The sequence below is a fragment of the Mobula hypostoma genome, chromosome 7 (assembly GCF_963921235.1).
Source record: "Mobula hypostoma chromosome 7, sMobHyp1.1, whole genome shotgun sequence".
Taxonomy (NCBI): Eukaryota; Metazoa; Chordata; class Chondrichthyes; order Myliobatiformes; family Myliobatidae; genus Mobula; species Mobula hypostoma.
The window spans coordinates 82,259,925-82,276,362 of record NC_086103.1 but is presented as its reverse complement, the minus strand read 5'-3'; the positions used below and the strand labels follow the sequence as shown (position 1 = coordinate 82,276,362).

At 41.6% G+C, this 16,438-nt stretch overlaps 1 protein-coding gene across 3 annotated transcripts in view; it reads right to left on the bottom strand.

Annotated features, from left to right (window-relative positions):
* LOC134349411 (regulator of G-protein signaling 14-like) overlaps window positions 1-15,650 on the bottom strand; it is a 156,662-nt gene extending 141,012 nt beyond the window's left edge. For all 3 annotated transcript variants that reach the window (XM_063053676.1, XM_063053678.1, XM_063053677.1), the window contains exon 1: window positions 15,535-15,650. In XM_063053676.1, the coding sequence (XP_062909746.1) occupies window positions 15,535-15,573 (39 nt within the window). In that variant the 5' untranslated portion in view covers window positions 15,574-15,650. The remainder of the gene's footprint in view (window positions 1-15,534) is intronic.
* Between the last annotated feature and the right edge of the window lie 788 nt (window positions 15,651-16,438).

Here is a 16,438-nt window from a genome sequence, read left to right as displayed (position 1 = left end):
TGGCAGGTCAGGCAGCATCTATGGAGAGGAATAAAGAGTCGACATTTTGAGCTGAGACTCTTCACCAGGACCCTTAAGATACATAATAAGAGGTGGATTTATTCATTCGTAAGGCCAGTGATGTTGTGTGGATGGAACTGGACTCTCTCACGGTGGTGTCTGAAAAGAGGATGCTGTCCAAGTTGCATGCCATCTTGGTCAATGTCTCCCATCCACTACATAATGTACTGGTTGGGCACAGGAGTACACTCAGCCAGAGACTCATTCCTCCAAGATGCAGCACAGAGCGTCATAGGAAGTCATTCCTGCCTGTGGCCATCAAAGTTTACAACTCCTCCCTTGAAGGATCAGACGCCCTGAGCCAATAGGCTGGTCCTGGATTTATTTCATAATTTACTGGCATAATTTACATATTACTATTTAACTATTTATGGTTCTATTACTATTTATTATTTATGGTGCAACTGTAACGAAAACCAATTTCCCTATGACTATGACTATTTAATGTGTTTCTTCTGGATGTGGAGTCTAGAATTAGGAGGCACATTCCAAAATTTGAAATTGTCTCCTTACTGTAGGTCTGAAATGGTTGAGAAGACTATGGATGCTGTTTGCTGCGTACACTCAAAACAGAGATGGTAATAGTTTTTGGATATTAAGCTGCAAGTTGAAATGTAGAACAAAACATGCAGGAGATCAGATGCCAACACATCTAACCTTCTAACTCACCACTAGACACTCTGTTGTGCTCTGCAGGAGCAATGATCTACTGAAGAGGGGCAGAGTACATTGTGCACCAAGACTTCCAATGAACAGAGGGGAAGCTAGCCCACAAATGACTGAGTTCTGCAGTCCTACAGAAGATAAATGTACCAAATGCTTGAGTTATCTTAATTTATAGTATCAAAGAGCATGTTTCTAATCAATACTTTTCAGTGAATGATTTTTAAAATAGCTTACTTTTTTTTTGTAAATTCATATTCCTAAAGCTCTTCGCTTGTTACAGGCATTTGCTATCATACTCTTGAATGGACCTTTTATACTGTGGTTATGTTTGAACTTTTGCTCACCCAATTTACCTCATTGTGGTCCTTGCACTGTATTTGTCCATTTGACTGTATTTTCTCTTTAACTGCAAAACTATTTTCTGCCTTCTGCTTTCCTCTCTACTGCTTCAAATCATTTATGTATGGAATAATCTGTCAATATGCCTACAAACAAAAACATTTCAGTGTCACTCACTGTATGTAATTATAATAAACCATTTCCAATTCCAATGAAGGTGTTCAAGATTCTTTAACAGCAACAGTGAGTTCATAGGTCTGAGGCCTGCTTGTCACATGTAACACACATAAAACTTGCTGGTGAACGCAGCAAGCCAGGCAGCATCTCTAGGAAGAGGTACAGTCGACGTTTCGGGCAGAGACCCTTCGTCAGGACTAACTGAAAGAAGAGCCAGTAAGAGATCTGAAAGGGGGAGGCGGAGATCCAAAATGATATGAGAAGACAGGAGGGGGAGGGATGGATCCAAGAGCTGGACAGTTGATTGGCAAAAGGGATATGAGAGGATCATGGGACAGGAGGCCTAGGGAGAAAGAAAAGGGGGAGGGGGAGAAAAACCCAGAGGATGGGCAAGGGGTATAGTCAGAGGGACAGAGGGAGAAAAAGGAGAGTGAGAGAAAGAATGTGTGTATATAAATTAATAACAGATGGGGTACGAGGGGGAGGTGGGGCATTAACGGAAGTTAGAGAATTCAATGTTCATGCCATCAGGTTGGAGGCTACCCAGATGGAATATAAGGTGTGTTGTTCCTCCAACCTGAGTGTGGCTTCATCTTTACAGTAGAGGAGGCCGTGGATAGACATATCAGAATGGGAATGGGACGTGGAATTAAAATGTGTGGCCACTGGGAGATCCTGCTTTCTCTGGTGGACAGAGCGTAGGCGTTCAGTGAAACAATCTCCCAGTCTGCGTCGGGTCTCACCAATATATAGAAGGCCACATCGGGAGCACCGGACACAGTATATCACCCCTGCCGACTCACAGGTGTAGTGTCGCCTCACCTGTAAGGACTGTCTGGGGCCCTGAATGGTGGTAAGGGAGGAAGTGTAAGGGCATGTGTAGCACTTGTTCCGCTTACAAGGATAAGTGCCAGGAGGGAGATTGGTGGGGAGGGATGGGGGGGGTACAAATGGACAGGGGAGTCGCATAGGAAGCGATCCCTGCAGAAAGCGGGGGGGGGGGGTGGGCGGAGGGAAAGATGTGCCTAGTGGTGGGGTCCCGTTGGAGGTGGAGGAAGTTACGGAGAATTATATGTTGGACCCGGAGGCTGGTGAGGTGGTAGGTGAGGACAAGGGAAACCCTATTCCTAGTGGGGTGGCAGGAGGATGGAATGAGAGCAGATGTGCGTGAAATGGTGGAGATGTGTTTGAGAGCAGAGTTGATAGTGGAGGAAGGGAAGCCCCTTTCTTTAAAAAAGGAGGACATCTCCCTCGTCCTGGAATGAAAAGCCTCATCCTGAGAGCAGATGCGGCGGAGACGGAGGAATTGCGAGAATGGGATGGCATTTTTGCAAGAGACAGGGTGAGAAGAGGAATAGTCCAGATAGCTGTGAGAGTCAGTAGGCTTATGGTAGACATCAGTAGATAAGCTGTCTCCAGAGATAGAGACAGAAAGATCTAGAAAGGGAAGGGAGGTGTTGGAAATGGACCAGGTAAACTTGAGGGTAGGGTGAAAGTTGGAGGCAAAGTTAATGAAGTCAACGAGCTCAGCATGCGTGCAGGAAGCAGTGCCAATGTGGTCGTCGATGTAGCAAAGGAAAAGTGGGGGACAGATAGCAGAATAGGTTTGGAACATAGATTGTTCCACAAAGCCAACAAAAAGGCAGGCATAGCTCGGACCCATACGGGCGCCCATGGCCACACCTTTAGTTTGGAGGAAGTGGGAGGAGCCAAAGGAGAAATTATTAAGAATAAGGACTAATTCCGCTAGACGGAGGAGAGTGGTGGTAGAGGGGAACTGGTTAGGTCTGGAATCCAAAAAGAAGTGAAGAGCGTTGAGATCTTCCTGATGGAGGATGGAAGTATGTAGAGACTGGACATCCATGGTGAAAATAAAGCGGTGGGGGCCAGGGAACTTAAAATCATCGATAGGTTTCAGAGCATGAGAAGTGTCACGAACATTGTTAGGAAGGGATTGAACAAGGGGTGATAAAACAGTGTTGAGGTATGCAGAAATGAGTTCGGTGGGGCAGGAGCGAGCTGAGACAACGGGTCTACCCGGACAGGCAGGTTTGTGGATCTTGGGTAGGAGGTAGAAACAGGAAGTGCGGTGTGTGGGAACTATAAGGTTCGTAGCAGTGGATGGGAGATACCCTGAGTGGATAAAATTGGTGATGGTGTGGGAGACAATGGCCTGGTGCTCCTTAGTGGGGTCATGATCGAGGGGTAAATAAGAGGAGGTATCCGTGAGTTGACGCTGTGCCTTGGCAAGGTAGAGGTCAGTACGCCAGACTACAACAGCACTCCCCTTATTGGCGGGTTTTATAGTGAGGTTAGGATTAGTGCGGAGAGAGTGGAGAGCAGAGCGTTCCGAAGGAGTGAGGTTGGAATGGGAACAAGGTGCGGTGAAGTCAAGACGGTTGATGTCCCGTCGGCAGTTAGAGATAAAGAGATCCAGAGCAGGCAGAAGATCAGAGTGGGGTGTCCATCAAGAGAAGGAGGGTTGAAGACAGGAGAAGGGGTCATCAGTAGGGGTGGGAGAGTCCTTGCCGAAGAAGTAGGCACAAAGATGGAGCTGGCGAAAGAAGAGTTCAGCATCATGGTAAACGTGAACTCGCTGAGGTGTGGGCGAAGGGGGACAAAGGTGAAGCCCTTACTGAGGACAGAGCGTTCTACCTCAGAGATTTGTAGGTCAGAGGGGATGGTAAAGACCCAGCACGGATGAGAGCTCGGATCAGAGGGGGGGGCGGGAGGGAGGCTAGTTGGGTCAATGGAGAGGGGAGGGTTAGGGTGAGAGGAAGATGGAGCCTCAGAGGACCCAGGAGCTGATGGTGGGATCTGAGGGAGATGGGGTTGCAGAGTGGTGGTGGGGGAAGAGGAGACGGGAGTCACAATAGCAGCACATAAAGACCCAGCCTGGAGTTCAAGGCTGGAGTCGCAGTTGGTGGTTGCGCAATCGCTTTGAAGGTGTCCATGGTCGTTGCTGGAGTCCAGGTTTTGAATACGCCTTGAGTTGCTGGAGCCGGCGAGATCAATGGCGGGGACTGCAATCTGAAGTTCATGCCTGTCACATGTAGCTTGCTCTGCCTCACGGGAAGCCATTATGTAAAATTATCTTCTTTGGACCATTTACGTATGTCTGATGGGCAGGCCCCATGGGAAGTGAGTGCGTGTGCGAACACATAGGCACGCGCACGTACATACACATACACAGCGAGGGTTTCATTGCTCCTTGGTTAAAACGTCATCTTCCTTAAAATAGACTAGCTGCTAACGATGTAAGCAATGAATTTGCTTTTGAAATTATTATAAGACCTGAAACACTGTCCTAAATATGGTTACAAAGAGGCAACCAACCTCCAGATGTTCCTTCCTTGACTCTCACCTTTCTATATTTGAGTCAAAATGTTGTGTTGCAGAAAGTTGAAAGCATGTTGAAACCAAATATCTCAGTACAACATTAAAGGATTGGTACACATTCAGAAGAACGGAGTTCCGTACTAATGAGCATAAATAATCCCATGAGATTACTTTTAGCGTCAACAATCTTGCCCAACTTTCAATCCACAGCATCATCAATAAATCAGATTTAGCTCTGGGATATCAGTGTTTGATCAGCTTTTTTGTTTACATATGTGGCACTTACATGGAGAAAAGACGTGTTTGCCAATCATTTCCAACAAGATCTGACCATTTTGTTATGATTCTTTTTCCTCCAAAGCATCTTTAAAACAAGGTTTTTTGTTCCAGCAACTGTGAAATACTTTGGATCAATTTGGTCAGAGTTAAACATAATATTTTTAAAGTTATTTGTGAGTCAAAATGAGGTTCTCTCATATGCTGCTTACATATGAATTTTCAATTCTCACTATATTATTATTTGGAATGTTGTCAATTGTTTCAATGTGCTCGGAAGATATTGTTGCTTAAATTAAAATATATCTGATCACTGAAAAAAACTTGCTACTTCAGGAATGAAGCTATTCATGTTGCCCACTAACCTAAAATATTTATGACTTTCCAGACCTGAAAAACACACACACACACACACACACACACACACACACACACACACGCGCACGCGTGCATGTGCACGCAAACACAGAATATTCATTTGCATGTGTATTTGCATACAGACACACAGAGCCACATGCTCATTTGCACAAAAATACACACATACAAAGACACACAAGCCCATTCCTGTAACACCTACTCACATATACACAAACATAGTGACACATATACAAACACAGTCACAGATATTTGAAATCACATAAGTAAACACACTGGCTTGGTAATACTTAAGTACACACATGAAACACAAAAGCATACATGAACACAAATCACCAACGTCCACACTAACACACACCAGAATAAAGTTTGAAATTAGTTTCCTCCTAAAGTAGGCTGGAGATATGAGGTCATAACAACTCTCAGAAATTAAACCCTGAATTAGTTTGAGATATGGAAATTTCCAAAAAATGCAAAATGTAGGTAATTGTGTAGGCCAGTTCTAAAAGGTCACTTATTCCCACTCACCCACATGGATTATTATGACTTTCAGAGACTGATATACTTGCCCATTGCTTTGTTGTGATGGAAATTTTCTGCATTGGGATTACCCCCATTACACTGACAATAGATGGTCATTTTCAACACTCAGCAGAAAGAAAGGCAGCACCAATGCGGAGTTTATTTTGAGTTTACTGTTTCTTGTTTGAAATGAGACATTGCACACAGCTCTGCAGAAAATGATTACCTCACTGGAATTTACAACAGTTGAGCTGGGAATTGGATGTGTTTCTCTAACCTGCCAAACGCTGTTTGTTTTCAGCAATTCAGCCCACCTAAAGTATAATTAATCTTCCATGGATGGAAGAGTATGCATGAGCACTTCTCACCTCCTTCACACCATAGAGTGGGAATTATCAGAGGGGGTTTACCAGATTACAGCAGGGTTGTGTGATTTCCAATAAATTACAATGGAGGGCTTTTTACTACTGCTTAACATGGTCAAATAGGTATTGGAGAGCCTGTATCTATTGGCAGTGGAATAATGATTCAGGATTATAGGTGAAAGATAATTGCCAAAGAACCAGTGGAGACCTTGGACCTGTCATCATTTGTTGGATTAATTTCCTCACCTGCAGACCCCAGTCATCTTACTGGCAACAACATCTCCACGATCTCCATCAGCACAGGTACACCACAGGGCCATATGCTTAGCCCCATGCTCTACTTGCTCAACACGAATGACTGTGTGGCCAAGCACAGTTCCAATGCCATATTCAAGTTTGCTCTGATGACACCACTATCGTAGGCCAAATTAAAGGTGGTGATATATCAGAATATAGGAGGGAGACTGAAAAACTGGCTGAGTGGTGCCGTGACAATAACCTTTTACTCAATATCAGCAGGACCAAGGAGCTGATTACTGACTACAGGAGAAGGAAACTGGGGGTCCATGGGGCGAGTCCTAATCACAGGATCATAGATGGAGAGGGTCAGCAACTTTAAATTCCTTGGTGTTGTTATTTCGGAAAACCTGTCCTGGGCCCACTGCTCAAGTGCAATTATGAAGAAAGCATGTCAGAGCCTCTACTTCCTTAGGGGTTTGTGAAGATTCAGACTGACATCTAAAACTTTGACAAACTTCTATCGATGTGTAGTGGAGAGTATATTGACTGGCTGTATCACAGCCTGGTATGGAAACACTAATGTCCTTCAACAGAAAATCCTACAAAGAGAAGTGGATAAGGCCCACTCCATCACAGGTGAAGCACTCCCCCACCAATGAAAACATCTACTTGAAGCGTTGTCGCAGGAAAGTAGCATCCATCATCAAAGACCACCACCTCTCAAGACATGCTCTTTTCTTGCTGCTGCTGCCATCAGGAAGAAGGTACAGGAGCCTCACGACTCACACCACGAGGTTCAGGAATGGTTATTACCTCTCTACCTTCAGGCTCTTGGACCAAAAGAGATCAACTTCATTCAACTTCACTTGCACATCTGAGAGACGTTCTCACAATCTATGGACTCACTTTAAAGGACTCTTATTCTCATGTTCTTGATATTTACTGGCAATTTATTTATTATTATTTCTTTCTTTTAGTATTTGCACAGTTTGTTGTTTTTGTACACTGGTTGGTACAGTCTTTCATTGATTCTATTATAGTTATTATTCTATAGATTTATAGAGTATGCCCACAAGAAAATGAATCTCAATGTTGTATGTGGTGACATATATGTACTCTGATAAATGCTTTACTTTGAATTTAGAGTGCTGAGGAGATATTGTTCATAAGATATTATGCTCAAGACCACACAACAAAAATTTTGGCGGAAAGCTGCTTTTAAAGGGGAATTGGAAAAATATATGAGAGAGAAGAAAATGTTACACAGCATGAATCAAATCCAGGGGAGATCTGACAAGGTCAATGGTGAGAAGACAGTTATCCTAGGAGGGAGAATCTAGAACAGGGGAATAACCTGAATGTTTTATTTTCAAGAAGATGACTAAAATAACATTGAGGGGATTATCAATGAATAATGTGAATTTGCAGAAAACATGTGCTAAAGGTATTTTTGGCTAAAAGTGAAACTCTGGGAATAGAACTGAACAGAGTTCTGGGCTATAAATGGAGAAGCTGGGATTATCTCCCAAAGCCAGACAATAAAATATAGGCTCAGTATCAGAAAGATGAAATATCGGCTATAGTGGTAATGATTGGTGAACTTAATGGGCTGAGCAGTCTTTTGCTGCTTCTTCTTTGTCTGTTTCTATACGACTAGGAAGTTGTTTGATAAAGCTCCATAAAACCATAGAGATCTTGAAAAATTAAGTGCAGGGAAACTATTGACAATGTCTGAAGGGGGAGATCACCAGAGGTCAGTGCCTTTGGCATAAAGGTGGAAGGTAGCTAAGAATGCACTTTTTGCTGTCTTTTGCACCCTGCACATTGTTTGCAAGAATACTTTATGCAAAATTACTTTTGTTACCTCATAGCCAGACAATCAAGAGCAGACTCTGAAATGGAATGTGAGAAATCCATAAGGAAGAAAAAGTATCAGGGATATAGAGGAAGAGCTTTTGGTGCACTAAGACCTGGTGGTTCTTTAGAAGATCTCAATTAGCTGAATTAAGGCAAAGTCAAAGTCAAACTTATTGTCATTTGCACAGGTGTGATGAAGAACTTACTTGCAGCAGTATCACAGGCATGTAGCATTATATAACGTGCATTCACAAGGAAGAAAACATAACATAAATTGTACATAATTTCAGCAAGAAAGAACACTGAGAATAAAAAAGTCAATTTTAATCAATTATATTTATCTGTGCTGTAATTATCAGTACGTATTAAGGCACATCCTTGCAATAAGATAATATAAATAAGGCTAGAAAAGTCTGTCGATATTGAAATCCATCTACTTTTATATGAGTTTCATACCCATTATACAGAAAATGTCAGTTAATCTGGCATGCTGGGACTTTAGTGAAGTCAGACAAATTTTGTAGACAATTGGATGTTATTCCTAATAATATTCCAACATTTTTGCTTCACATTTTTAAAGATGGTATACTATATAATAATAAACTTCCAGTGAACCTAGTAAGTTTACAGGGAGCATGGGAAATGGAACAAGATGAGTTTCAAGGAAGCAGAGTCAATAACGTCACGTAAGCTTAAAGGAAGTCCAGAAACCAAGGCTCCAGTGAGTAAATGGGAGTGCACAAACTGGGGCCCAGGTGTGTTAGAGGGAGAGCTGCCACATGAGCTGCACCATGTTCAAGAAAACATGGGAATTAGTGCCCAGTGAAACAGATGCTGAACCACTGGATTTCTGAATGTTCAGAAATTGTAATGCACATTATCACATTTAATTGCAGATTATTTTGTTCCAGACCTTACAATAATATCTTCATGATAACATTTTTGTATTGTAAATGTGTAGAGAAAAAAAACTTAAGTAACATTGTAATTCATGCACAGACAAAGAAAAAAAAAGCAGCCACGTAAACATGAGGAATTCTGCAGATGCTGAAAATTCAAGCAACACACATCGAAGTTGCTGGTGAACGCAGCAGGCCAGGCAGCATCTCTAGGAAGAGGTACAGTCGATGTTTTGGGCTGAGACCCTTCGTCAGGACTAACTGAAGGAAGAGTTAGTAAGAGATTTGAAAGTGGGAGGGGGAGGGGGAGATCCAAAATGATAGGAGAAGACAGGAGGGGGAGGGATGGAGTCAAGAGCTGGACAGGTGATTGGCAAAAGGGATATGAGAAGATCATGGGACAGGAGGCCCAGGGAGAAGGAAAAGGGGGAGGGGGGGAAAACCCAGAGGATTGGCAAGGGGTATAGTCAGAGGGACAGAGGGAGAAAAAGGAGAGAGAGAGAAAGAATGTGTGTATATAAATAAATAACGGATGGGGTACGAGGGGGAGGTGGGGCATTAGTGGAAGTTAGAGAAGTCAATGTTCATGCCATCAGGTTGGAGGCTACCCAGACGGAATATAAGGTGTTGTTCCTCCAACCTGAGTGTGGCTTCATCTTTACAGTAGAGGAGGCCGTGGATAGACAAAGCAGCCATCAGGTTTGATTTTCCTCTTTACCCAGATTGTCTTATGCATGACGTCAACCTTACATTGTAATGCTTTGTGTAATAGGCAAGCAAGACACTTGGTTACATCAAGCATCTATGAAAGGGTCACCAAAAGGTCTTACTGGGTGAAATAATGAGAAAAATATAAAATGCTGGAAACATTCAGAAGATCAGGCAATATTCATGAGTAAGAAACAGAGTTGATATTTCAAAGCTTTTTCACTGGAAGGTCAATAATCTTTGACATAAAATATTAACCTGTAATATCTTTCACCTGAAACAAACTCCCTCCTTAGATGTTATATTTTTCCACCACTTTCAAACTTTCCAATTTTAAAAATCATCTGTCTTTGATTTTCATTCACCATAAGGACTAATGGTCATGAACCCTGATCTTGAAATTTGTGTCAACATCTCGGGATTTAATAATGTAGGAAAGCAGAGAAGACATTTTAACTGGGTTCCTTGCATACAAGGAGCAATGAAGGACAAACTGACCATATCTGGATCCCACAACAAATAATGAAACCTGAGGCTCTCATTGTTAGGGGGTATTCTGGAGTTAAGTGAATAAATCAGATATTAATTCAAACAAAAACCAGCCTTCATTTCTTATTATAAGTGTAAACAAGTTCAGGAAGCTTGCAATTAGCTTCCTGTTTTATTGTAAATTGCAAACAGTAAATTGAAGTTAAAGCACAGGCTGCTCCACCGACTGAAAGATTGCGAATGCAAGAGTTAAGACAATGGAATTATGTTAATTGTATTGGATCAAAGTAGGCAACATGACGAAGTTATTTGTATCATTGTGACTGAGTGAAAGCTGCCACACAATACGGATGTTGTCACTAAGCATATCAAACATGGTCACAGGTATAGGCAATCAATAGTTTTTGTATACTTATGATATTTGTGTACTCAGAGACAGCCCTGGTAACATTAATATTGGGTATCCGGGATTTCTGCTCCTAGACACTTTTAGACCATTTGTGTGAATTAGTTTGTGACAAAGGTGTATGGACATTCAGAGGTGTCTGTCATTGTAGATCTCTAATTCATAAGAAGCATTGTCAACCCTAAATATCGAAGGAAATGATGTCATTGTAATTATTGAAATTGTATTGTATCAGCTACTGTTACCTATGATCTGAAGGGTATAAAAATGTGATGCACCTTTGGGTTTGTGAGCCTCAACCAAGAGATTTTCCAGAACAATGCCTGCTTGTTATGCTGAAGAAAGACTTCTATATCACCAGCTTCAGTGTTTCTCCAGTGAGTCTGATCACATTGTTTCATTCAATATTTTGGGTTAACTGGGCTGTCTCTATGTGCACAAATATCATAAGTACACAAAAATTATTGATTGCCTATACCTGTGTACCATGTTTGATATGCTCAGTGACAACATTCGTCTGGTCTGCCAGCTTGAACTCAGTCCCAATGGTCAGACAACTTAGCCATGTTGCCTAGTTTGCTGCAAGTCAATTAACACAACTTCTTTGTCTCAGTACTTTGCGAAAGTCTTAGGCGCATTAAAAAAAAAATTCTGTAAAGCAAAGATGTTTTCGGATGACTCTGCCATAGTTGGATGCATCAGCAAGGGAGATGAGGCTGAGTACAGGGCTACGGTAGGAAACTTTGTCACATGGTGTGAGCAGAATTATCTGCAGCTTAATGTGAAAAAGACTAAGGAGCTGGTGGTAGACCTGAGGAGAGCTAAGGTACCGGTGACCCCTGTTTCCATCCAGGGGGTCAGTGTGGACATGGTGGAGGATTGCAAATACCTGGGGATACGAATTGACAATAAACTGGACTGGTCAAAGAACACTGAGGCTGTCTACAAGAAGGGTCAGAGCCATCTCTATTTCCTGAGGAGACTGAGGTCCTTTAACATCTGCCGGACGATGCTGAGGATGTTCTACAAGTCTGTGGTGGCCAGTGCTATCATGTTTGCTGCTGTGTGCTGGGGCAGCAGGCTGAGGGTAGCAGACACCAACAGAGTCAACAAACTCATTCGTAAGGCCAGTGATGTTGTGGGGATGGAACTGGACTCTCTCACAGTGGTGTCTGAAAAGAGGATGCTGTCTAAGTTGCATGCCATCTTGGTCAATGTCTCCCATCCACTACATAATGTACTGGGTGGGCACAGGAGTACATTCAGCCAGAGACTCATTCCACCGAGATGCAGCACAGAGCATCATAGGAAGTCATTCCTGCCTGTGGCCATCAAACTTTACAACTCCTCCCTTGGATGGTCAGACACCCTGAGCCAATAGGCTGGTCCTGGACTTATTTCATAATTTACTGGCATAATTTACATATTACTATTTAACTATTTATGGTTCTATTACTATTTATTATTTATGGTGCAACTGTAACGAAAACCAATTTCCCCCAGGATCGATAAAGTATGACTATGACTTTCAAACATAATGAAATGGAAAGTTTTTAAATTACAAAAAAATTATAAATTATAACCAGTAAAAAAAATCAGATCAATATTTGATGTGACCTCCCTTTGCCTTCAAAACAGCATGAATTCTTTTAGGAAATCTGTCCTGAGGTTTTATAAGAAAATTGGCTGGTAAGTTATTCTAAACTTCTTGAAGAACTTGACACAGTTCCTCTGCAGACTTTGGCTGTCACACTTGCGTCTAGCTCTCCAGGTAATCCCAGACTTGATGATGTTGAGATCAGGGCTCTGTGGAGACTATACTATCTGTTGCAGTACTCCTTAATCTTCTTCATGACTTTGCCATGTGTTTTATGTCATTGTCCCGCTGCAAAGTGAAGTTGGGGACCGATGAGATACCTTACTGATGGTATTGCATGTGGATGAGAATCTGTTTGAACTTCTCAGCACTGAGGTATCCATTAATTCTGATCAGATAACCAACTCAATTTGTAGAAATGCTGCCTCAAACCTGCAGGGAATCTCCGCTGTGTTTCACTGTTGGCTGCAGACATTCATCCACATAGCGCTCTCCAGTTCTACTACAGACAGACTGCCTCCTGTTTGAGCCAAAACTTTCAAATTTTGATTCATCAGTCCAGAGCACTTGCTGCCATTGTTTAGCACGCCAGACCTCATGTTTTTGTGTGTAGGTGAGTCACTTCGCTTTTTTTCCCACTTTGGAGTAATAGCTTTTTGTCTGCAACCTTTCCACGAAGACCACTTCTAACAAGACTTCTCTGGATTGTAGAGAGGTGTACTTGGGTTCCAGTGATTTCTCTGAGTTCAGAGGTGATAGCAGTGCCAGACTTCTTCTGATTTCGAAGTTTGATGTATCTCCCATCTGCTGCATTTCATTTCAGTGGCTATCACTGTGTGTCTGGTCTTCAGCCTTGCATATTTCCGTATGCTTCTTCAAAAGACCTTGGACAGTACATCTTGAAACTCCTGTCTGCTGCAAATTTTCTGCTTTTGAGAGGCCTTGCTGATACAGGATGTCCACCTTGTGTCTTGTTGCTATGCTCACTCTTGCCAAGGTGTAAAAATTGAGAATTTGAAGGCTAAACTGTCACATCTGCCACACTCTCACCTTTTACTTTGGTTGCCCTTCACCCAGTTTGATTTCTTCTACACCCATTTTTGTTTCAGTTAATCAGTTTGGTTTATCTAACTCATTATGTCATTGATAATTAGCATCCTGTTTGTTATCTTTGTTTAATCATGCACTGGGCAAAGTGATGACGTTTTTATTTGAAAAGTGGTCTACCTTTTTCTGATGATGCTTTCACACTTTGAACTAATCTCTTCATACTAAACATTGTATCAGTAGAGGCACAGCTAAAAATTCCTTTGGCATAAAAATGGCTTTCTTTCTTTCTTATGATTATGCTACAGAAATTATCAATCAGATCCTGCTATTTGAACCTAGTTGAAATCCTAAACAATTCTGTTATGTCATTCTTTAAACTTCTCTGCTCCAACTTCTCATATCATTCTTCTTAACTGCATCTGACAGTTAAATGCAGAGGGCAAGTTATAATTTTTTTCTCTTGTGGTTAGATGTAAGTGCTGATTATACTAATATGTTTAAACCAAAGAAAGGGGTATGATGTAATAATGAAAAAAAGTAAAGAGAAAGCAAGAAAGAAGGAAGAAAAAGCACACAAGAAAGACAAAAAGATAGAGTAATGAAATACTTTTAAAGGAAACATTACAGGCAAGTAGCTCACAGCAAGTTCCCACAAGCAGTAGTGTGATAATGAGCAAATATTCTACTGCTGGTGATGCTGGTTAATAGATAAATATCATTTATGATCCTGGGGATAGATTCGTTGTCTATCTTCTTCAAAGAAGTACCACCAGAGATAATAGGAAGAGCTCGGATTTAATGCCTTCTTTGAAAGATAACATATCTGATAGTTTGACATCCTCTCAGTTCCTCACTTGAGTGTCTGTTAATATTTTGTGCTCAAGTCCATACGATGGAACATGAAGCATGACTTAGGGGTAAGACGAGCCTGAATGCAGAAACTAAACATTAAACACAATTTTTTTTTCTGGTGAGGCATTATGTATGTGCTAATCTGTGACTTACAATGAGCATGCTTTTGAGATATTTCATTCAGAAGCTTCAACCACATCCTGTTTAAAGGGTTAAAGAACCACAGAGCTACATCACTCCCCGTACAGTGTTCCCTCTTAATACCCCACACTTCAGATGGGTATTGCTTGGTATATGTGACATTCCTCAGCGTAATTGAGAAACAAACTCTTAAACAGAAAGAATGAGAACAAGAGAACGTAATGGTGAAAAGAAACTTGCCACAAGGAATAAATGGGATAGGTATGTCTGCTCCTTCATTAAAACAGTCAACTGTTTTCACTCTCTCCAGTATATGGTGCAGCTGAGCCCATCTCTGCAGCAACGAGCGGGTGTTACAGAAGTGCTTGACAATATATATGCTGCAATAAGGGAATGGCACAACACCGCACAAATAGGACAAAGTAGAGTATGGCATTCAATTTCTACAGACTCTTATGGACATATCACACAAAGGAAAACTATTTCACACAATGCACAGATGATTAATAAGCATGTCAGCCGCAGTTGGTCACAGTTTTAAATGATCTTTGGACAGTTTCATTAACAAATGGCGAAGAATTTGATTAGTATGATTTGAAGATTAAAATTGCACCTGACTCTTTCAAGACAGTCGAAGATCCCCAAGGAAGGTGGGGCCAAACACCTTCCCAGCTTTGAGCAGGAAGACAAAAAAGGAAGCCCCACACATTTACCAGGTTAGTCCTGTGCATTTACACTCACTTAGGACCCAGACAATTAAATACAAAAAAAAATTGGTTTTCAAGAGCAATTTTCCTCATTAATAGAAGAAATCTACCGACATTAAATTATATTGGTTACCGATGTCACACTGCAGATTGCATCCCATAGTAAAGTGAATGTGTCCTTACAAAACTGACCCCTCCCAAAATTAAAATTGTACAATTATAAAAAGCTTTGCAGCCAAAACAGATGCATTCTCATTTCAGTAAATTTATCATTGATTCAATTCCAGCATCTCATTTAACACAATCATTATAAAGTTACAATTAAGTAGATTTAAACGTAACGTAGATTAAGCCCAGCGAGAAGCACAATCATTCTGTTGAAAAATGTGCACAAGGCAATGTAGAGCTTCTCGAACATACACACTTTAAAAACAAACACACTCCAAGTCATGGGTCAATAGTCACTCACCATCCTCCCATTGATGGCAAGTTTTGTTTTTCCTGCCATGTCTTTTATCTAAAACATTGAATATTTTCAACAGAGACTTGCTGGAAGAAAGAGGCAGCTTTATGACTGGTATTGTTCTCTAACTAGTACTCAGAGAACTGCAGTCACTCTTCCTCAGGAAAGACTGTCATAGCAACAGACCACAGAAGGAAGTCAAATCTCACCCAACTGAGTCACAAGTACTTCACTCTGAGAAGACTGGTGCTTGAACTTCTTCTGCCATACAACCTAAATAATATAGTTAAAATCTCTTGTTGGTTATTTGAAGCTCACGATTTTGAAGCGGAGATAACAGAGTGACAATGGCAAAAGTGTAAAGGAGACTTGGATCTAGTAGAATCGTATGGTCCATGTGGTTTACCTAAATTATCTCCAAACCCTGCCCAAGGCAACCAGATTCATTGCCTTTGCACAGGGTGGGGAATCACAGATGGAGACCAAGGCTTACACTGCATTGACTGGGGGAATGTGTTTGGGAGGTAATCAAAAAGAGAGGGAGTGCATGTGCAAAGTAAGACGTGTGGCGGGGAAAAGACAAGGCAAATGTGGCCCTTCTGGCCCTCAAGGAGATGGAAAAGTAATGCATCTCACAAGTCTACAATATGTAGTTCCTTATGGAAGTTGGCCCTTCCTGGGATTTGATCTGCTGGGAAGCCATTGGCACAACCCTGAAAAGGCTTCTGATTGAAATTGCAATGGGTTGACAGAGCTAACTGATCATGCACTGATTGCCCTGCTAACCTACCCAAAAATGGGTGCTAGCAAGCAGTCTCATTTTAGCCATCTTTCCACCCATTGTCTAACAGGTGGGATTGAAACAGAAGCTTCAAGATCTAACTTTGGACATTTGTGTCTATAAATTGGG